Source organism: Meriones unguiculatus, chromosome 1 (assembly GCF_030254825.1).
Source record: "Meriones unguiculatus strain TT.TT164.6M chromosome 1, Bangor_MerUng_6.1, whole genome shotgun sequence".
Lineage (NCBI taxonomy): Eukaryota > Metazoa > Chordata > Mammalia > Rodentia > Muridae > Meriones > Meriones unguiculatus.
Window position 1 is genome coordinate 48,929,042 of NC_083349.1, and position 24,062 is coordinate 48,953,103.

Here is a 24,062-nt window from a genome sequence, read left to right on the forward strand (position 1 = left end):
GCCTCCTCGTCGTCTGTTCTAACCGGGCGGCCTCCGAGCGGCTCCGGAGAGAGACGGTGGAAGCCGCGGGCTCGGGCGGGAGCCGGCGCGGGCTCGGCGGCTGCACCTCCCGCTCCTGGAGCGGGGGGGAGAAGCGGCGGCGGCGGCGGCGGCCGCGGCTCCGGGGAGGGGGTCGGAGCCGCCTGTCACCATTGCCAGGGCTGGGAACGCCGGAGAGTTGCTCTCTCCCCTTCTCCTGCCTCCAACACGGCGGCGGCGGCGGCGGCACGTCCAGGGACCCGGGCCGGTGCTGAGCCTCCCGTCCGCCGCCGCCGCACACCCCCTGGCCCGGGCTCCGGAGGCCGCCGGAGGAGGCAGCCGCTGCGAGGATTCTCCGTCTTCTCCCCATTCCGCTGCCCCGGCTGCCAGGCCTCTGGCTGCTGAGGAGAAGCAGGCCCAGTCGCTGCAACCATCCAGCAGCCGCCGCAGCAGCCATTACCCGGCTGCGGTCCAGGGCCAAGCGGCGGCAGAGCGAGGGGCATCGGCGACCGCCAAGTCCAGAGCCATTTCCATCCTGCAGAAGAAGCCTCGCCACCAGCAGCTTCTGCCATCTCTCTCCTCCTTCTTCTTCAGCCACAGGCTCCCAGACATGACAGCCATCATCAAAGAGATCGTTAGCAGAAACAAAAGGAGATATCAAGAGGATGGATTCGACTTAGACTTGACCTGTATCCATTTCTGCGGCTGTTCCTCTTTGCTTTTCTGTCACTCTCGTAACGTGGGAGTAGACGGATGCGAAAATTTTCCGTAGTTGGGGTGACTATAACGTTTAATACCGGTCGCATTTCTAGATCCTGTATTTTGTGTCTCTACGTCTGGTTAACCCAGGGAGTGTTCGGCTAGACGGAACTCATGCCTGCTTGCAAGTGTCAAGGCACGGATTGGTTTCTTGTCTTGCTCTGTGGTCTCTTCCTGAAATCTATTGTCCGTTAATGCAAGAGTGCTGTGCTCTGGATTAACCAGCTCGTTAATCCAGTCATCTAGACGAACCAAAAGAAAAAAAAAAAAAACCAGACCCTTTGAGGGTTGTGCCTATTTCGATTAGATCGTGACTTAGGCCCTAGATCTAGGGTGTAGATCAGATTAAAATGAAAGTCCGAGCTGCACGTAGGCATATTGCCTCAGAATCTTGCAGTGATTGTTTTTAGTTTCCTGGGTTGCATTGGTGGATTTTTTCTAAAATGTGACTTGGCTGATTTGCATAACTTTATAGGCATAGTCATCTTCAGCATAGATGGTGCACATTTGAGGTTAAAAGTAGGTTTGTGTGTTTAAACTGAGCCGATTACAACTTTGGAGCTGCCTTTAGGAGTTTTGTAGTTTGAAATCAATAGTGCCAGAATATGTGTGATTGGAGCTCTGTTAAATTATACTTTCTTTCCTCATGAGACGGCGGATAGGCTATGGAATTTGCATTTCAGTGGTATTTTACATTCATTTGGCCTTGTCATACACGATGGAATGGACAGTTTTTGATCCCAGATGATGGTGTCCGTGTGAGTTCAAGGATATTGTGTGTGGCAAATGATTGCAGAGGTTAAGCCTTCGCTCTGACGTGAAATCTAAGCCTTAGCGGGAACTGCAATCTGCTGCTCGTATTTTTTGTCTCAGGTGCTCTGACCCGAATGACTGTCCGTGGGTTTTACCTTGATTTGTGTAGGCTGTCAAGTGTAGTTTAACCAGCTCATGTCTAGAAATCCTGGCAAGGATGGAGCACTGGCTCCAGCCTGTAGGCATGCCAGCTTTCTGCATGCAGTAATTTACTGACTCAGCTTGTTGAATAAGATAGAAACCCAAGAATTTTAACGGTGTGTAATTCCGATTGTCTAAAAGTTGGGCCTTTGTACTTCAAAAGTTCGTGGTTATCTTAAAGCATTTATCTCTGCAGTTTCAGGTATGGTGCTGGTTTTGATCAGGGGTAGGAAAGAGAGCCCTCCTTTTTTTGCAGAGTGGGAAGTATTGACAGAAATTGAGAGCCTTTTTGAGGGGGCCGGGTGTGTAAGGTGTGAGAAAATACAAGTTGCTGGTCTGAAGTGACTGGGGCTTTAAGATCTATTGGGCCTTTGTTACAACCCAAAATTTTGTGATATGACTTGTAGCAGTGAACAATATTTAGTTAAAATTACATAATTGCATAATTTTTAACAAGGTATTCTTGGTAAAAGTTATTTCTTAGTAAATATTAGTAGACATTTAAGGTAGGACGGCAACAACTTGTTGATACATGTCCTGCTAATAAAATAGAGCATTATGGAGAGGTTTTTTGTTGTTTTTTTTTTTTTTTTTTTTTTTTGTGCGTGTTGTTCTTTTTTAGAAAATATTTTCATTTGGAAGACGTTTGATATATTGCATTAGCAGCATATAAAATGCATAGCTACTTTTTGACCAAGGTTTTGTTTTGAAATGAAGATGAAACTCACTGAAGATTGGGTTCAAAACAGGCTAATTTTCTTTTAAGCTAAAAATACAATATGAAAGAATACAAATTCGAGTTTGCTTTCATTGAAAAGCTTTACTCAGGATGAACTTGACCTTTCGTAAAGATAATTGGAGAAAATTGAGTTGTCACTTGCTTCAGGAGAGTTTACTTTTGGTGTGAATTAATGATAATGGTCTTGATCTAGAAGGAACTAGTCAGGTATCTAATGAAAAAGAAAAAGGCTCGTGTTTAAAGAAAAATCTAGAATGCCTGGTAGACAGACTTCTCTTAGCTTCCAAAGTATACTTCTTCTTTGGTCTTCTTACTTGATTTAAAATTGTCAGGGGTATAGGACTTCAAGATTATTTTGCCAGATTTTTGTGTATGAGCAGTGACGTGATTGCAGTTCTTTATTTGATTTCATAGTGCATGGGCTTCTGCACGTGCGATTTATGTGGCCTAGAGCTCTAAAACTGTACTTTTAGTTATGACATGCATAGAAAGCAGTATCAAATATTGCATCAAATGACTAATAACAATTTCTAGAGCTGTGGTTTTATTGAGCCAAATGTTGCTATGAAAAAGAGTCAGTCATGGAAAAGTCATCAAGTCCTTGCTCTTTTGAAACTTATCCTCCCAGTAATTAGGATAAGCCAGAGGGCTCACTTGGTTCCTCATCAGTGTTTTTTGTGTTAGGGGCCAGGGATTAAAATGATCATTGAAGACTTGTACTGGTCAGTGTTGGGAATGAGGCTGGCCAAGTTAAATTCCTGTATGAAAGTAAGCGGGATACTTTTACTTGCTAAAGAAGGGTCAACTGTGATGTATTTTCTCAGAGGAAAGTTGAGGAAAATTCAGTTTTTCAAAATCCTTTGCAAAATTGAATTGTAAGAATTTGTTGGCTGGATTTTATTAACAACAGTCTGGAAAATAGGCAGAATATGAGAATGTCTTTAAGGCACACGGAAGGTTCAGGCTTCTGTTAACAAGTTTTTTGTTTGGTAGATATTCTTTTCAAATACCAATCATGGAAATATTAGTACCTTATAGTGAGCATAGTGATTATTAATATTAGCTGTTTTGTTACAGGCAAATGATTGTTGAAAGTAATTACAGTTTTTCTTTTTTTTTTTTAGAAGACTCTACAACCTTTATCTTGGTTTTTTCATAGTCATTTGTGTTTCTTTCCAGAGAAACATGACTACATAATTGCTGTATAATAAGTTGCAAATTTCATTTTTCCTAAACTTACTTAAGAGTAAAGTGCATCAAAAGGAGTAATTTGCAGTTATATATAATTCAGTATAAGGAAAAGAAATTTTATTACTGTCAATTGTAAAAGTTTACACAGCAGTATAGTGATGCAAACTTAGATTGCTTATAAAGTTTTAAATAAAGATTAAATGATTCAAGTTAAATATGACATATAACCACGTTAATTTTAGCTTAGATTTAGAAAGTGGAGATTCATTACCTTTAAAATTTTTATCTTACTAACAGAAAGGCAAACAGTATATTTTAATTTTTGTGTGGAACATTTCTAATTTTTCATAACTATATAAAATGAATCCCTAAGTATTACGAAATAGCTTATCTTCTGGAAATGAGTTCAGTTCTTACTTTTACACATTACAACTTGAAATTTGTCTTTATTTGCTGTTTGTTCATTTGTGCATAGCTTGACAGTGTTTAACAATTTTTAAGCCACTTCTGAAATAGTCACTTTGATTTGATTAGAAAATTGTTCATGTAGGAAAAAAAAACAGAAAATTTGAACATTTCATTTCAGTAAATAATTCAGTTTTCAATATTTTGTGTCTCTGTTTTAAATAAGCTCAAAACATAAGACAGTGTTTTTATGTTGATACTGTATATAAATTCAGAGTTGGTAAAGTTAACTTTAGAAGCCTGTGTCCTAGGACAGCATTTTATTTCCACAAGCCTATTCCACCTTACAAGTGTTTAGTTCCAGAAGACAGTGTTAGTTATTAATAGATAGCGGTTTTGTTTTTCCATTAGAAAATACTAGCTCATAAAACAGAAGTATTACTGCACAGAGCAGATGACTCTTGAATTTTTTGTTCCTTTTCTTCTCCCAGTAGATAAACTTGATTTTCAGAACCAGCATTGGAGAATTGGTTTTGTGATTTACACTTAAGACAAGTTACAGGATTTATTCTAAGGATCATAATTTAGGTAGGATATTTGTGTGGTTATGTCAGAAATGAGTTCTGTAAATAGTAATTTGGAGTTGCTTTTAATCTGGCATTTTTGAAATTTATGCAGTTGCTGTTGGAGATATCATTAATGTTGAGTATAGCTGAAATAGCTTTACCTTAGTAAGGATTTGCCCATCCTTTTTTTTTAGGCCATGCTACTGTCACATAGCTTTCTTGGTTAGGTGCTTAAAGGTATCTGATGTGGGATGATGGTTCTCTTGGTACTGAAAGTATTGGCAGAGATGAAATTAGGGTCTTGGGTTTGATGCCTCACCTCATTTTCTATGCTTTTCGTTGGTTGCAGAAGGGGTGCCAGTAGTTTCATCTTCTAAAATAATTTCTATTGGAACAAAAAGGCTGTTTTTTAGGGGAATGTTATTGTCAGAGTAAACATATTTTGGGAACGAGTTGACTTTGCCTGGGAAGTTTTAATTTTGTTCAAAATGGTTAGGGCATACTTCTCCATTTCAACAGTTGGCGTTAGGAACATTGGCGGACATCTTGACGGTACTAGGCTGGTAATATTAGTTTTGGAGAGATGGAACTTCAGTTACACCTGCTAGCAAAAGAATGTTCTTGACCTGTATGTATATGGTCTGGAAAAGACTGTAAATGTGCGCCTTTTGTCAAAGAGTTATAATCGAAGCCAGCACTCTAAATATAAGCAATGACTAACTTATATTTGAGTTTTCTATGTGTATGTATGTGAGTATAAAGTTAAAACTTATATTCTAGGAAATGGATTTCTTTTTAGAGAACAGACTGCTTTGGGGCTTATCTTAAAACATGATTGAGTCTTAAATTACCTTAAAATATGGCTGGCTTTATCTATACTCTCTGCAGTTATACAGTGTTTCATTTAGTTTTAGGCAAACAAGGTGGACTCAGGCCAGCCTGCTGCCTGTGCTATAATAATCTTGGCTGTCACTTGGCTGGATAATTCTTTGCTATTTAATTTCTTTCAGTATTACTTTACCTGAAATAAGGGAAGGCTAATTGTACCCACCACAAAAGTTTATCTAATTCCAGCAAGGCAGAGGCAGGAGGATCTTGGTAAGTCCTAGTTCAGCCTGGACTGACTGCATAGTGAGTTTGAGGTGGACCTATATTATTCTACACAGTGAGTTCCAAGCCAGCCAAGGTTCCATAGTGAGATCCTGTCTGAACAAACAAGTAAGGTACATTATCTCCTTGCAGTGGTACCCACCTCATTGTAAATACTTAAATTATAGCTGCTACTCTTAACAATTTCCAATTATTCACATCAAAAAATGTTTGCATTTTTGTTTATGGAGTGAGACCTCTTGCAATTTTAATTGACTCAAGCTATGACTTTTCATTTTAAAATAGGGAAATTCTTTTAGGAACTCTTTAGTGTAATGTCTAATTTTGCCCTTCACTCATAGTTGTTCAAAGCAAGGTTAATCATGCTCATCAGAGTTCTTGCTTTTAAATCTTAAGAGAAAGGTGATCTTAGTGCAGCATAATGAATTTAAAAACTGTCTTTTGTAAGACTAAATTTCTTTTAGTACTCAATATAGATGAACTTAAATATCATATAACATGTATGTATTGATATGTTATATCATATATAACATATATGATATAGATATGATGTACTTGCTCTTATGGGTCAGATTCTCACCATTGTCTGGAACTTGTGGCCGTACTTGACCAGTATCATAGTTATTTTTCATAAAGAATATTTCTCACCGCTAATAAACAGAACTAATGTATAACTCAGAGTTATGTAAACTCTTTATCAGTGAAGGTATGTTAGCATTTCCTTTTAAATTCAGCTTTATAGGGTAGTAATGCAGTTCTGCCAAATTCCATTCGTTACAACAGACACATATTCAAAGTAATCTGTAGTGAATTAGTATGAGAATTTAAAGTTAGTGTTAAACCTCCAGTATTGTTCCCACTTTCACATTTGGCCAAGGTTTTTCAGCATAACTAGAACCCTGAAATGGGAAGAAGAAGAAGAAGCTAAAGAGATTTTTTTCTTCGCATACTCTATTTTTAGAAATTACTTTCCTTTTTCTGGAGTTGTGAGTGTGGAGGGCAGAGGACAGTTGATGGGAGTTGGTTCTCTCCTCCCTCCATTTGGCATTGGGATTGGCAGTCAGGTTGCTTTGATTGCAGGAAGAGCCTTCAGCTGCTGAGCCATCCTGAAAGCCCAAGTGGAGGAAGAAAGGAGAGGCTTAAGCTCCACCTCCTGCATGTGACAGGGAACATTTCTTTGCTTGTGCTGCTCTTTGAGATGTTTAGTTCCTCAGTAGTGGAGCACCTTAATTTCCAGCGGTGTTTCTACTTATTTAATTTGAGATGCAAAGTGGATGCTGCTGTAATTATTCGTGACTCTTTATGTGCTCTTAACGATTTTTCTTTTTTTGTTAAGCTGTGTAACATAGTTGTGTGCTTTGTGTAACACAGGTCATAAAATCGAGTCGCATTTCTTGATGTCTGACCCTGCTACATTGTCTGAATCAGTTTCAGTCTTTCTCTTCTGTGTCCTGTACTATAGCCAGTGCATAGGTCCTGTATCATTAGAGCCCTGCAGGATAAATGATTTTGTTTCTTTAAAAAGTGATAAAATTCTTATCGATTTTTCAGGCTAAAGTAGAATAGTTTTTTCCTCTGTCCTTCCTTCCTTCCTCAGACCTAATTTGTATGTGTACTTTTGAGTCTTTGAATAGGATGTAATTACTCAAGGTATAAGGGTATGCATTCTGTTTTGAATCAGATATCTTTAAATGAGATGTTTCTCTAAAAGTGATTCATAAAATCAATAAACGTGTTTAAAGTTGGAAGCAAGTTTTTGCTTTGAAACAAACGCAGATTGTTTTTATTAAGTTATTTTCTCTATAATGAGACTTTTTAGAAAGTTATTTATGTTACTCTGAACTTGAAGTAAATTTTTTTCTTTTACTTTTAGAATGAAGTTTTGGTAGATACTGAGGTTGTCTGTAGGTTTCTGTATTACAGTATCTCCCATCAACCAAACCTTAATGTGTTACGTGTGTGTTTATAGGCTACCAGTCAACACTGGTGTCTTCCCCTGTTGCCCTCTGCCTTATTTCCTGAGACGGGGTCTCTCATTGAACGGGGAGCTTGCCTGTTTAGCTAGACTGGCTGTCTCCTGCCTCTACCCTGAGTGCTGGCTTCCACGTGTACAGCACCACGCATGGCTTTTACATTGGTGCTGGGGACTCCACCTCAGATCCTAGTGCTTGCATAGCAAGTGCTTTATCCACTGAACCATTTCCTCAGCCCCCATGTTATGCTCATTTGAACTATAATATTTATAGGTGCATTATATCAATTGGCAAATAAGTCCTAAATAGCCTGACATTGATTTTTGTAGAGAAGGCCTAGTGAATTAGAAAGGCAGCGTTCTAGAATGCAAGGCACGTGGCCTGTAATTAGCCAGACCCCAAATACTGTTTAAATTTCTGCCTTAGTTTTCATCTTTCTAATGTGAAGTAAAGCTGTGACTTGTAGGTGTTTGTTTTTGTTAGAAGTACATGGTATTTCTAGAGTATAGTGTGATCCCTTCCTACTTCATCTGAACTTTCAGTAGTGTCTGGAAACATTTTGGTGTGCATGGTCCTAACTGACGTGGCAGAAGGCTTAGTTGTGCTTCGTGGGTTGAGGCTGGTATGTTCTCAGGCATCGGCAGAACCTGGCATCTCTCAAATGCTAGGGTATGTAAGTAGAGTACCTTTGCTTTAGATTGTGGACCCACTGAAGAAACTGTTGCTGGATGGTAGAGCTGGGCCTAACTAGGTTTTCTGAAGGTTGTGGGGCCTATATATATTTTTATAAGAACTTTATAAGAACTAAATATCCCTAATAAGAAAAAGATTTATTTGACAAGGCCTCGTGTCTTTTGGCAGACTGTGAGAGTTTGAACTTCTGCTAGAAAGGTTAAACTTGTTCCTAGTAACTGTTGTGTGTATATATCACTGCTCGGAAGGGAATCACAGAGAGGGCATGCAGGGTGGGTGTTAACTTAAAGTCAGGGGTGTTGCTGCAGCCGAGGCTCGTTTTCTGTTTGAGGACAGCCTGAGCAGCCTCAAAAAAAAGATTCTCCCCCCACATTTGAACAGTTTTCTTAGTAATTGTTTAAGTGGTTACTTTGCTGCTAGTGCCGTGTGTGCTGTTGTTGTTTAACCTGCACTTTAGTCTTAGACTTTTACTGTAAATGTTTGTTTCTTCAGATCAGATGAAGTTAAATGTGCTGGTGTGAAGTGGCAAATTTCCGACAAGTAATAACAAAACCCATCATTTTTCCAGATGAAGAGAATGGGGCTGACTTGACTGAAATTCTCGGATGTGTGTTTATGTTCTCTTCTGAGCCTCACATTTGTTGTCGGCCTGGTTGAATTAAAGTGTTTTACTTACCTAAAATAAAATCTGGAATCACTGTGAAGTTTTTCTGAAATGGGCATGTGAGTTTTGATTAGGTCAGAGATGCACAGAAAGGCACCAAGGGAATAAAAAGGACATTGAATTTTTTGGTTTTATTTTTAGGGATTACAAGCATAATTATAATTGTTCTAGGAATAGATTAATTGCTGTGCCTTTTTTTTCTGTTTAATGTTACAATTTCATTTGCCACTCATTTTACACGAAAAAAAATGTCGGCTTCATTTAAATAATTGAAATTGTACTGATTAGAATTTTGGTTCTTGAAGCTAAGGGGTGGTGTTTAGGTACACTGATAAGTATTTTGAAACCAACGTGACTTGTCATACCTTCATATTCACCAAGAAAAGCAGACAGTGTTTGTTGCTGTAATTCAGTTGAGTAGATTTACAGTGATTAAGTCTGAATTAAAAACTGACTTGCTAAAGAATATCCCTTTTATAAAAAGATTACTAAGAGAAAGAATCACCTAGTTTTTAATTTTATCTATTTGTCTTTTTTTTTTTTTTGAGGCAGGGTTTTTCTGTTTTATCTCTAGCTGTCTCAGAACTCTGTAGACCAGGCTGGCCTCTAGCTCACAAGATCTGCCTGCCTCTGCCTCCGAGTGCTGGGATTAAAGGTTGCAAACTACCACTGCCCAGCTAGTTTTTTTGTTTGTTTTGTTTTAAACTTCAACACTTCACATTGTTTTCTAATCCATGGTGAATTTAAAGAGGTGTTGGGTTTTTTTTTTTAATAATTTATATAGTGCTTCATAATTGAAATTGTCAAAATATTTACCTAGACATTAAGATTTCTCCATTTTCTTACTGCATTTCATTAAAGTGGACTTAAGGTGACAAGTAGTGATCGCTTTTATGATTCAGATTTTACAAAAATCACAATCTAGTAAAAAAAATAATAATAATAATTGAAGTATTACACTCTTGAAATGCCTCCACCCAAAGTTACTTCCAGGAAATCTATTGCACATTTAATACTTAATGTTTATATTACTTAAGTCAGATAACATATACAATATATCTTAGGTGTAAGATAAGTTATATATATATGAGACAGTTTCTGGGTAGCTCAGGCTGGTCTGAAACTCATTATATACATCCTATTGTTCCAGCATCTCAAGGGCTGTGATTATAGATCTGTATTACTTACTATTCCAGGCCCAAAAATATCAATTTCATTTATTTTGGAATATTTTGCTGTGTTGAAACTAAAGTGGAATAGAAGTAATTTGAATAAGAAACTATTTTCACACTAACGTGGGCATTGCTTTATTGCTGGCCTCTTGAATCCAGGGTCATTGGCTTGCCGTGATGGTGCAATTGCATGGTTTGAATGATGTACGTTATATTTGCACACTTAGCCCGTGGAATTGTTACACTATTAATTTCTTAACATTTGCTCTGATAACCAGTAGTAGCATTTAGAAAAATCTACATTTAGCAGTTTGTCAGATTTTATTTTTAAGTCAGATGCTGAAAGAACTTTATCCATATGAGCTAATAAAAAAATTCTTTATCAATTAATTATATTAATATATTTTGAATAAAATATTTAAAACAGTGACAGAAAAAGTTTTCTTACTTCGTAAACACTTACTACCAGGTGTGCTTGCATGGCCTGTAATCTTAGCACCAGAGAGGTGTCCTTAGGGAAATCAGTTCATCCACCTTTGCTTACATGAGTCAAACAAAGCCCAGCATGGACCCTGTCTTAGAAAAATTGAAAGGCAAGAGCAGACAAAGATCAAATCTCCCCCCGAAAATGAAACTTGAACTTGACATTCTCATGTAGGCATAAGGTTGCTGTCTTGCATTCTAATAAAAATTAGTGGTGGCAAAATACTGTTAGTGTTTTCATTTTGCCTTTGAGGATGGAAGACATGGCCCACTGTCTTGAGTAGCTTTTGTGGACTAGTTTGTATGAATTTTGCATGAGAGAACAGTATGCTAAAATGTGTGACACAGTCACTGTCTAGATTGTAGTCCTGATTGTGTATATTTGAAAATATGCTAAGGTCCTTGCTTTTTACCACTGCAAAATTCATTGTATATGTGTCCAGGCACCCAGGCCTGCATCTGCTCTTCAAATGTAAGAAAAAGTTAAGAGGATACAGTGGTAGCAAATGGTTTTGACACCTTTTTGTCTTGGAATCATCTAATTACAAGTTTTTAATGAACAAAGATTAAGTTTTAGGCCTTTGTAAAAATGAATCTTAAGTTATGCTGTCATCGGCACCCTTCTACTGAACTACTAAGGGGCTGCCTAAGGGCTAAAGATGCTGCTACAAGCCCAGCTGACTCTGGTCACTGGCTTTACTGGAGCGTTTGTTTGGATGTTTTGATAGAAGATAATAAATTAGACAAAATTTCAGGGTTTTCAAACTAGGTTTTCTAACATGTTATATGAGAATAGATAATAGAAAAACTCAGTTAGGGAACTGATTTAAGAAGCAATTTTGGATGTATTTTTTGAGGTCCCCCTTAGGACAACTTAATTTTCATGTGTACAAAAGAGCTTCCTCACTTAAGCATTTTCTCTTGCATCTTAAATCACTGTAGAAGTTGTTTCTAATTTAAATGTTCTCATTCTTACGAACTTGATGATATTAGCTATGCTATATATATTAATACCTATATCTTTGATAGGTGTTAATATAGCTTAATAGAATTTGATGAATCTTAGTCTTTTTGTTAAATTAATTTATCTTTATTTTTTTGAGTAGGTTTTTTTTTTATGTGCCAAATGATTATTATAATAAAAAAACATTCTAAGTCCCAACTTTGTGACTGGGGCCTATAGTTTTTGAATGAAAGCCTCTTGCTGGGTAGTATTTGTGAGGAAGACGATTTTGCTAGTACATTTCTGGACTTTGACTAGAATGACTTTTACTTTGGTCAAGACTGAACTAACTTTGGACCTTTTTGCATAGGAAGCCAGTGTGTACATAAATGATCCTTCCCGTCCTTAACAAGTGCAGCTTTTACCCAAATACTGAAAGTTTAGAAATCATTACTTAATGATTTAGAAATCTGCTTGCTTAGTATTTGGATAATGTTAAAAACAGTTCTTGTTTAATTATTTTCATTTTTATTCCTCCCGCTTAACTGGTATTTTTGTCTTTTCTGTATTAAACTCTCCTTTTATGTCTTCCCTCTCTTTCTTTCTGTTAGGGCCTTACTGTGTAGTCCTAGTTGGCTTGAAATTCTCAAGACTCCTAGTCCCTCTGCCTCCTGGGATGAAGGGAGTATGCCACCACAGCGTGGCCAAACTTTGTATGTCTCAGCACTTTATCAGTTGAAAAGGTTGACTTTCTTTGTGTTTTTTGTTTGTTTGTTTGTTTTTTAGTTTTAGTCTATTTCCTATGTTTTTAAAATATGTTCTTTGAACATAAAAGATTATAAATTATAAATTACAGAGCTGCTTCTCCCACAGTGGCAATTAATATTTTCTTACAAAATATGTACCCCATCCAGTAAATTACTTAAAAAGTAAAGCATTTATGTATTTAAACATACACCAAAGACTTGTGTTTGTTTGTTTTTTCAAATTATTTGTTTATGTATTTTATGTGTATGAGTGCTCTGTCTGCATATATGCGTGCAGGACAGAAGAGGGCATCAGGTCCGATGGTTGTGAGCCACCATGTGGGAATTGAAATAAGGACCTTTGGAAGAGCACCCAATACTCTCAACTGCTGAGCTGTCTCCCTAGCCCCGAGAGACTTGTTCTTATTTTCCGTCTATCAATATAGATAAAATGTTAATAGAAAAATTTCATATTCTAAAATGAATTTTGTCTAGCTTTTTAAAAACATGATTCAGAGTTTGGGGAATAATTTATAATTCACAGATATAAAGTTGACTATAATGATTTAAATGTCTTTAGTGGGAATAGGAATCATTTCATAATATTAAAACAGCACAATTATAAAATCAATATGAGTCTCTTTACTAAAGTCATGATGAGTGACGGTGTATATGTCTTCATGATTTAAAATCTGCATTACTTCCAGTTCATATTATTTTTCTTTAGTCCAAAACAGTCCGTTGTGGCAAACTTACTTATACCACTTGGAAAAGAAACTAAGTCATTTCCAGTTGATTTCTAGACTGGTAGTATGGGGTAAAGATTTATTTCATGTATTGATTTATGTAATACATGAAATAAATCAATTATGATTTATTTCATGTATTACATTAAAGTCATAGTAAAGTGAACTGATTCAGTCTGCACATTTGGAGTTTTTCTGTATATAAAATTTTGCTAATTTGGCCAAGTTAATAAAAAAAGATCCATTTTCAGGGACACATTTGTGTTAGGACCTGTGGAATCTCTTGAAGTCAGGGTTGAACCTGCAAAGTCAGTGCAGGCCAACAGTTTGGAGTTTTTTATTTTCATGACACAGCTGCTGCTAAGTGGATTGCCACTAAATACAACAGGGTCTTTGTTCTCCAGTTACTGTGCATCCTCTGACCTTAAATCTCATCTGTTGGAATATCTTTTCTGTTGTCAGTTAGAAGCCATGTCTTTTGCATGATTATAAAGTAGCTAAAACTTACTGTTTGGGTTTTTTTAATATTCTTTTTTATTATCATTTATTATAATTTATTCAATTTGTCTCCTAGCTGTGGCCCCCTCCCTCATCTCCTCCCAATCCCACACTCCCTTCGTCTTCTCCCCCTATACCCCTCCCCTGATGGGGAGGTCCTCCTCCCCTTCTATTTGACCCTAGCCTACAGGACTGGTTGCATTGTCTTCCTTTGTGGCCTGTCAGGGCTGTACTGCCCAGGGGGAGGTGATCAGAGAGTCTGCCACTGAGTTCATGTCAGAGAAAGCCCCTGTTCCTCTTACTAGGACCCCACTTGAAGACTGAGTCTATGGGCTACATCTGAGCAGGGGTTTTACATCCTCTCCATGCATGGTCCTTGATTGGGTTATCAGTCTCTGCAGAGCCCCCAGGGCTCAGTTTTGTTTGTTTTTCGGGATTTTTTGTTTGTGTGTGTGTGTGTGTGTGTGTGTGTTTGTGTTTGTTTTGGCTCCGTTGCTCTTTTGTTTTGTTTGTTTGTTTTGGCTCTTTGGCTCTTTTGGAGCTCCTGTCCCCTCCTCCAGGTCTTTCTATCTCCCCCTTCTTTCATAAGATTCCCTGTACTCTGCCCAGAGTTTGGCTGTGAGTCTCAGCCTCTGCTTTGATACCTCGATCAGTAGTCTTTCAGAGGCTGTCTGAGGTAGTTTTTGTTTTTAAAGTAGCCTACTGCAGGAGTAACTTACAAATCTAGTATCAAGTATAAAGATTAGAGCATTAGAGACATGTCCCTTTGAGTTGTGTTCATGTTGGGTCAGTTACAGCTCTGACTTCTGTAATGTTTTGTATGCACCATTATATTTCGATAGACAGTTTGGAGCTTGTATTTGGCTTAGTTCTTACAGAACTGTTAACAAGTATGCCTAATACATGTTGGGCTTATGCACTTTTGAAAACTGCTAAAGAAATAGTATTCATATTTTGCATGATTTGTCCTTAGTGGTCAATCCTAGATGGTTTTTTGATAAGAAAACCAAAGGAACAGCGTTGTGCATGGATGTTTAAACATGTATGCACACTTGTATGTATTTGTATGTGCACTGCAGTGGAATTTTAAACAGGAAACATTATATATATATGTGTGTATATATATATATATATATATTCTTCCAAAGACCTAGGAAGAAGCAGCTGATTATTTCCCACATTCATTAGAACCAGGTAGTTAGGCATTTTAAAGTTTTAGAGGCTCATATATGTGGGCTTGGACAGTTGTAGGCATATCCTTTCATCATGGACTTCTGTGAAGAAAACCTTGGTGGAAAAGTAGTAGAGATGGCTAGTAAGTCCTCAGTGAATACCCCGAGTAAACCTTACTTTGGATTTCGGAGTTGCCGATTTTATAAAGGACTTGAAGTGTTAAATATTTTATCCGTTCAAGAATTGAAAGCTTTTTCATTGAGTTTATTCTTAATCTATATGCATAATTTTGAATAACTTTGAGAAGGATTCTTAAACTTAAGGAATTCAATGGAAAAAAAATGGGCTGGGATTTAACCCAGGGACTTTTCATATGTAAGACATAGTGCTCTACCATTGAGATAAGAAACCGTACTTTACTTTTGAGTTAAGTTTTCCCTCACTTACCCAGGCTAGTCTTGAGCTGACAGGTAGCGCAGAAGACCTAGAATGTGTGATCTAGCAACTAGATGACCTTGCAGTCATGTACCGCCACACCAGATTCTGTTTCAAAAGTTGTGAATGGCTCCTGGGTACCTGTAATCCCAGTGTTTAGGGGAAGAGACAGAAGGATCAAGAGAGTTCAGCTTAACTCCCGGCAAGTTGCAGACCACCTCAGGCTAAAATACCCTTCATCCCATTTAAAAAAAAAAAAAAGTTTGTCACTGGAAATTATGTTCATTAATGTATATGTTTACATTAATATGTATGTTGTTATTGCATAGGTATTGTCAGTGTTTGGTATTGTCCTTTTCACAAATAGAATTTTTATCTACTAAGATACACTTTTTATTTATTTGTTTGTGATTTTCTTTAAAGACATTCTGTATTGCCCTGGCTGGCCTCAAACTAACTCTTATGTAGACAAGGCAGGTGTTGAAACTCAGATCTGTTTGCCTCTGCCCCCAAGTGATGGGATTACAGGTGTGAACCAGCATGCCTGGCCTATTTTCAAAGCTGTTTATAATTACTGCTTTACCAGCCGTACTAAATGCCATGGTTTGCTCTCTACTTTGTTGTAGTTATTTCCATTTTCTTTTATGAATCACACTGCTCTGAATCTTTGTAGCCTATCTTTCCTGTGTGGTTTATTTTCCTTGACCATATTTCTGGAGCAGAACGAAGACAAACGCATTTTATAGGTGTATCTTGGAGATTCCTTGTCAAATGCACCAACTTATAGTATTGCTATTAAGTAGGAAAACTAATGAGTTAATGTTTGCATGCAGGGTTGGTATACTTGGATTAACCTTCAGTGCGCAACCCTCCTGTTTCAGCCTCCCAAGTCTGGATTGCCAGCATCGGAGGCATGTGCTATGATGCCTATGTGCAGGGTTTTGTTTTTGTTTTTGTTTTTTGTTTTTGTTTTTTTTAGTGGAGACAAGGTTTGATACCTTTGGCTGGCTGGCCTAGAACTTGCTGTGTAGACCGGGTTGTCCTGAAACTTTGGTGAATCTCCTGTGTCTCAGCTGTTGGGACCTGACATGAAGAACTCTGATGATAAGAGCCTCTTAGTTTCAGCTATAGGGCCCAATGCAGTTTTATACATTTAAAAATATTTTCAGATACCTTACATGGATCAACCAGCAAGTAAGTTAACGAAAGGAGTACTGTTGTTTTACACGAGGACAAAACTAGCATTAAGGCGCAGACGTTGATTTACCGGAAGTTGCCAGCTTTATGTTGCAGGGTTGCTGTTCTGTATCAGATATTCATTCCAGGGTTAGAATTGGATATGGTACCTATTAAACAGTTAAACTACACAGACCTATATTAGCTTTTGTTTAGTTTTGTTTTGTTTTGAGACAGGGTTTCTAACTGTCCTGCAACTCACTCTCTGTACCAGGGTGGCCTCAAAGATGTGCCTCAGAGATGTGCCTGCTGCCTCTGCCTTCTGAGTGCTGGGATTAAAGGCCTGTGCCATCATTCCTGGTGTTGATTCCTGTTCTTTTAAAGCCCCTTTAGTCCAGTCCTCTCCCTCCCTCCCTTCCTCCCTCCCTTCCTTCCTTCTTTCCTTCCTTCCTTCCTTCCTTTTTTTCTGTTTCTTGATAGATTTCTATTTCACTTATACAGCCTCCGACTGTTCTAGCCACATAAGTATTTTTTTAATATATTTTAATTTGTGGGAGTGTTATGCCTACATACATGTCTATATGCCTGGTACCCACAGAGTTCTGAAGAGGGTATCTCCTGGAACTGGAGTTGCAGATTTTTGTAAGCTTCGATGTGGGTGCTGGAAAGCAAAGCCAATCCTCTTTCTGCAAGAGCAGCAAGTATACTTAATTTCTGGATCTTCTCTCCAACCCCTGTGTTTTCTTTTATCACTGATGTGTGATATGGCTCTTGTGAGGGTTACCTATCATAATACTTCCTTAATGATGCTTTTTCCATACTTCCACAGAACTAATCCCTCCCTCTGAAAACATCTTAATTTTAAAAAATGCAATAGCACTTTTAGTGCCACGGTAGGTCTTTCTGTGTGCCCATCTTTCTTAAGAAAGGTTCCTAAATTGGAGGTAGCTCTCAGAGGTAGAGCACTGGCATTTCCAGCAACCACAGAAAGGAGGTCAGGAAACTAACTCAGTCTTGTGCCAACTTGTTTGGTTTATAAATCTTCATAGCACAAAGGTTAAATTTGAAAATAGTTCTAGATAGAATGACCACATTTCACTGGAAATAGTAAAAATGTTTGTTTTTTTTTTTTAATAAAATTCAGTTCTTAGTTGCATTGTTCAGTAAAGCATAGATTATTTAAATCTTTAAGTATCTGTATGCATATGGATGTATATATTTTTTGTTTTTGTGTGTTGGGTAAAACTAAGGTTCATGTACAAAGCCCTCTGTCACTGAGCTATCTTTCCTGACATCTCAGTTTATATTTTGACCAAAATTAACTTGTAATGTTTTGAGTGGGAATTTCAAAGTAGTGATAATTATCAGTGTTTGGGTCTTCATTCTGGTGACTCAATCTTTTGCTTATATTTTCCATTTTTCTTAAGTTGGTGCTCAAAAAATTTAATCTTTTTAAAAATTGAATCAGAAGTTATATTGCTTTTGTCATGGTTAAATCTCTCCTAGCTTGCTTTCTTCCTTATTTCTGAACATAATATAACCAGCACATTTTAACAATTAAAGAGCTGTATTTTTAGATGTGACCCTTTTCTTAATTTAGAATAGATGACGTGTAATGTTTGTTGTATTTAAATGATAGTCATTTTATTTGGAGCTTTGCTACTTCTTTTTGAGTTGAGGTAAATTTATGTGTCTGTATGTACACTTAAGGAATTAGGAATCTGCAGAGAATATTATTAAAGTCTGTATGTGTCTATGTGTGCACTAAGGAATTAGGAATCTTAAAACTGTGATTTGACCTGCTGAAGATGCTAGGTTGTGTCCTACAGACTTTTAACTTTGTCTGATTTATTCTTGTATGATGTCTTTAAGTCTGTCCATCTATCTTATTCCTCTAAGTTAACCTTTTTTTTTTTTTTTTTTTTTTTTTTTTTTTTACCTAAGGGCTTTGTGAGTTGGTGTTAAAGATCCTTGGCCATCACAGATGGTGCTCTGCCTTTATAGTTTATATGTCCAAAGCCTCCTCAGTGGCTTGGAGACTTGTTACTGAGTTACATGTGGAAGGCAAATGTATCCAGACTATCTAGGCAAGAGCTTTAGTGGTTGTTTTAAAGGAGGCAACTTGTCTTAGTAGATGTAGAAAGTCTAGATGTGAAAAATCATGATGGAACCCTAGAATCAACGAGAGCTTGAAAGATGGGCAGCATTCATTGGGATGTAGATTTTTGGTTAATTGGAAACAAATTCTTCCTGAGTATAGAGGTTTGTTTTTATGTTAACCATTGTGTAATCCAATTGAAACTAATCGACATGCTAAGTATTAATTACATTAATTAAAAGAAAGCAACCAAGCTTCAACATCCAACTAGTGTTATGATGTGGCAGGGGGTGGAGCTATTGCTTCCAGCACAGTCACTGTGTACAGTAGGAACTTGATGTCTGGGGGTGTCGTCTGGGGGTGTCAGGTGGCTTGTCCAGGTTATACAGCTCAAGGGGCAGCCAGCTCTCCATCTTCCTGACTATCACTGTTCTAATCATCGTTAACCAGGAAAAATTAGAAGATTGTTTTGTTATACCTTTCCAGGCTGATTCAGATTTTTGGTTTTGTTTTTCGTGATCACTCTGACAATAGCTGTATGATGTACAAAGTGTGTTTTTTCCCTTACATGCATTAACTTTGTAAATCTGGAAACGACGTTTATCTTGGGCTCTTATTTTACTGTTTAGTTTTGTACTTTTGAGAGAGTTTCTCACTATAATCTAGGCTCATCTGAAATTTGTTACATGCCCAAGGATGCCCCCTGATTTGAAAACTTTTTGAGTTGGGATATGTTATGCCTAGGTTTATTTTCAATATACTAAATAGAGAATTTTTAACAGTATTTTGTTGAAAAGTTGTTTTTTAAGTCTTTTTCAGAGTGACGTGTTAGTGTTTCTCAATTATACATAGTAAGTTGCAGACAAATCCATTTTAAATATGTTTGATAATCTTTTATATTTACGTACAGCTCTACAGGGGGAAGCTAATATTTTCAAATACATACATATATATTTTGTTGTATATCTTAGCTTTTTCCTTAACTTAAAAACTCAGATATTTACCCAAATATCATTGCTATGGGGTTTCCTGCAGAAAGACTTGAAGGTGTGTACAGGAACAATATTGATGATGTAGTAAGGTAAGAACTCTTGGTTTTCCATTTCATACAGCAATAAATTATATCAATGTATCTTATAAAAGGTTCCTAAAACAGAGAACAGTGCTTAAGTTATGATGTAGACTTTGTTTTGTCATTGTAGTACTTTGAAGTTTTAACCTAAGCACCTGCTGGCTCTCAGTAGGATGAAGTTCACTGGATAAGAACTAACTTCATATATAATGATGTATTTGTGTGATACGGTTTTTGTATTCCACAAGATGCCTCTTACCAGGTCAGTACCTGGCTTCTAGTACATTACAAGTTCTTCATTTTACATTTGGGTTAGGCTTGATTGAGTTTATTTAGTTATTCACACTGAGGCGTGGGTGACTGATGTGTTTTTATCTAGAACTTCTGCCTGTAGAGGTGTTTGACACAATCGCAATAGAAATTGTTGTACGTATGAAAGACTAACTTAACAGTTTTATAATTGTACATAATTTCCAAGTGTAATTGTCATTTAGTTCAGAAAGTGTTTCTCAAGGCCCACTTAAAAATACATTATGATATAAGAATATTTGAAATTGCCTGTTGGGCAAATTAGTATTAATATGTTTTTTAATTTCCGAATAAAAATGTATTTGTATGAGTAATCGAACATTGAATTTTTGGTCCAAATTATAATAGTACTTTAATTAACAGTTCATTAGTAGTGGGTCCTGCTATGTTTGCTTTGCTGGTTTTGAAGTACTTTAATGGATTTAAAAGTCAAATTTCTGGATTATTTCCTTTGTACTTGTAAGTATCTTCCCTGGGACTTTTAACTACTTTGATTATGCAGATTTAAATAGGTGGGAAAGTACTATGTAACTTACAAAGTATTATACAGATGTAAAAGACTTTCGTAGTATGTAGGATTTTTGTACCCTTTTTTGAGCGAGTTATCACTTTCCACGTAGTTAAGTTGTATTCATTTATATGTTTATTATAGTATTATCTATGTTTTGTTCAGGTTTAAGTTTCACTATTTATAAAATCCAGAAAACAAACTTCCAAACCCCTGTACTATTTTGTAGTTTCCTTAAACTTGAGGTTATGCTGTCAGAGGTAACTGTTTAAAAGCTTTTAAAAATAGGGAAATGCATTTGCCATATCATAATTAGGTAGGACACAGTAGAAGGGTACTTAGGATGACAGGTCCACAGGAGCAGCAGCTTGACTGTCAGCGATGATGAAGAGAAAATTAAATAGGCCACAGAAAAAGGAGTCAGGGAGGAATTTTTTGAGTTGCAAGTTGTAGAAATGGTAACTGAACAGTCTGGCCAGGAATGGATCACCAGATAATGTACTTTCTGCTTTGGTGCAGAATTGCTTATGCCCTGCAGGTAATGCCTCATAAGATGCACTAGTTTACATCAATTTTCTAGTCAACCAAGAACCAATTTAACCAAGTCAAATTAGTACTTCCACTGTGAAAGGCTGTAAGAACTTTGAATAAAGGGGAACTTCTGGCACATTGATTTTATATTGGTTTCTGTTAAGTATAGATTAGTCAGTGAGTATGGTTGATCATCTTCCAAGTTACTGGCAAATTCCAGTTTCTAAACGTTTACCACTGTTTATTAGACTTTACACTATAATAACTTACCCAAGAACAATCTGTTGGAAAGTTAGTTGGTCCTGAATCTTCTGTGCCTATGCTTGCACATTAAGAGATTTGCACATTCATTTTGTAAACAGTTAACTAAGACCGAAATTAATTCTGTCTAGCTTTATCTATCTAGTATTTTTTATTTAACCTTGCGAGTTTTGTCAGGTGTTTTACTTAAAAAGTTTATCTGGATTATTTGGCTAGTTGTCCTTTTAGCCTCTTACTGTAATATTTTTAGCATTGCATCATGGAGAATTAGCTGACTCTAAAATTGTGTTCCTTGTTTGTATTGTGTTGTTGTGAGATAAGCGGCCAGATAACTTCTGTTTACCAACCTCCTGCCCTCTTTTATAGTGAAGGATGAATAGTAACAGGAAAGGAAGATGGGCTTTTTCCTATAAAGTAAAAAGACTGCAGTTTTTTTGTGTGTTTTTGTTTTTGGGTTTGTTTGTTTTTGTTCTTTTTTTTTTTTTTTTTTTTTGAGATAGGGTTTCAATTAAGTAGCCGTGGCTAGCCTGGAAGTCCTTCCTAGCCCAGTTGGTCTTGAACTCACAGGCATTTGCCTTCCTCCACCTCTGAGTGCTGGGATAAAGGTGCTTCCATCACGTCAGCCCCTACAAATAATTTCTGTTTTTGTTTTTCGAGACAGGGTTTTTCTGTGTAGCCTTGGCTGTCCCAGGCTTGCTTTGTAGACCAGGCTGGCCTCAAACTCACAGAGATCTGCCTGACTCTGACTCCACTGTGCCCGTCAGCAAATAATTCTTAATTAAAATGCCTTTTAGGATTGATTTCAGAGAACATTTGTGTTCAATATCTAAATAACTGATTACTTTAGTTTGTTCATACTGTATTGGTGATATTGGTAAGTAATCAAGAGTGATTCTTTTTGTTTTAAAGTTGATAACATAAACCGGGTGCAGTGGCGCTTGCCTGTAATCCCAACACTCTGGGAAACTGAGGCAGGGGGATCTCCGTGAGTTTACCACCAGCCTGGTCTACAAAGTGAATCCCGGACAACCAAGGCTACACAGAAAAACCCTGTCTCCAATAAAACTAATAATAATAAGGATGATGAAGTTGATAACATTATCAGTAGAAATATTTTCATTTTCATATCACCAAATATCCTGGAAGAAACTGGTAATGTGAGAGATTTAGTTTGCCTCATGGTTTTAGAGGGATTTCAGTCTGTCCTGGTTGAAAAGGCTGGGCGGAGGCACTCCCTTCCTCCAGCCATGGCATAATGAGCTTGTGGCAGAGTTCATGGTGGAATGAGCATTTGATAGTGACTCCTCATGGAAGTGAGAGGAAGCGGGAACCAGAAAAATCTTCCGAAATCTGCCTCTACTGACTGATCTCTTTGTGTCAGCCAGATTGCACTTCCAAAAAGCTCCACAGCAGGAGTAGGAGGGAGATTGCAGATTGAAACTATAACATATTTGCTTTTTTTATTAATAAAATGTTTTCGCAGTTGAACTTTCTTTGCTTTGTGTAATGGGGTGTCCATAAGATATTTTAAAGTACTTTTCTTTTACCTAATTCCACATTTTTCTAATGATTTCCCCAAATAAGAAATATTGCATAATACTTATTCTTTGTTATTAAACTATATCATTACCTGGCGTGAAGTAAATTTAAATTGCAAATACCTTCATGCTTAAATTGTCCTGTGAGTAAAGGTTTGAGAGATAAAATGTATTATGGTAATATAAAATTTCATATTTGAGATATATGAAATTTGAGACTAATATTTAACTTCTCCATTTGAGATCAGGGATTAATATAAACAGTGAAAATGGAGAAATAAACCAAGATGGAACTTTGCTTTCTTAATTACAGATGATTTGCTTAATCTAAAGAATGAGCACTGATGGAGGGCAGAGTAGGAGGGAAATAAAAGCACTTTCACTGTAGTTTTTTTTTCTTCCTCCTAATTGCTTTCGTTTTTTTCTTAATTTTTGCCACTAAGAAAGTGTAATATGAAACCACATTTTGTTCTGATAGTTCGTTACTCTTTGATTTGTGATTTTTGTTTTTTGTGACAGGGTTTGTCTGTCCAGGATCACTCTGTAGATCAGGCTGGCCTTGAATTCAGAGATGTTCCTGCTTTCTGCCTCTATGCTGGAATTAAAGGAGTGCACCCCCACTGCACAGCTTGATATGTGCTTTTACACTGTCCCTTAGGCTAATATGAAAGTTCTCTGTTTTTACATCTAAGCAGTCTTTAACAGACTGGTGCAAAGTGTGTTTAAGGAGATTATCTTGTGATCTGTCCCTAATGAGTCATGAAAATGTAGATGTAACAGAGGCAAACTACCTTCTATGCAAAATCTTTGTAATGTCACCAGGTGTGCCTTTCCCTACCTTGTATGTTTTCTCCATGTTCACTCTCATCTTCCTAGATGGTGTTTCATTGAGCCCAAGTTGGAAATGTTGAAAATGAAAAAGTTGTATCTACAAAATTTTTCCTCTTTGTATGAATTTGTGGAAATTTACTGTAAAATTTATAGGTTTGATATGTTTTGAGGTCAATGCATGTTGTATGACCCAGACTGACTTCCATATAGCACAGGCTGGTTTTGAGTTCATGATCCTTATGCCTCCCCATGGAGCTGGCATCACAGGCCTGTCCACCCAGCCCAGTTCCCCTATAGTTTTTATAAGGAAACAATTAGAGCTTAGTGTTAGAACATAATGATTTAACAAAAGACATCTGTTATTGTCTTACATACTTAGCTTCCTTACCCAAGTACAACCTGTTACAGGTTCAAGAGTTTATTCTTTCTTGGCCACTAGCATATGTATTTTCTTTCCGAAGAAACTTTGC

General features: G+C 37.1%; 1 protein-coding gene across 1 annotated transcript in view; it reads left to right on the forward strand.

Annotated features, from left to right (window-relative positions):
- Positions 1-22: 22 nt before the first annotated feature.
- Positions 23-24,062, forward strand: part of Pten (phosphatase and tensin homolog) — a gene marked incomplete at its 5' end in the record, with an annotated part of 70,676 nt that continues 46,636 nt past the window's right edge. Inside the window, 2 exons of the mRNA XM_021657475.2 lie at positions 23-707; positions 19,539-19,623. Coding sequence (XP_021513150.2) covers positions 23-707; positions 19,539-19,623 — 770 coding nt within the window. The remainder of the gene's footprint in view (positions 708-19,538; positions 19,624-24,062) is intronic.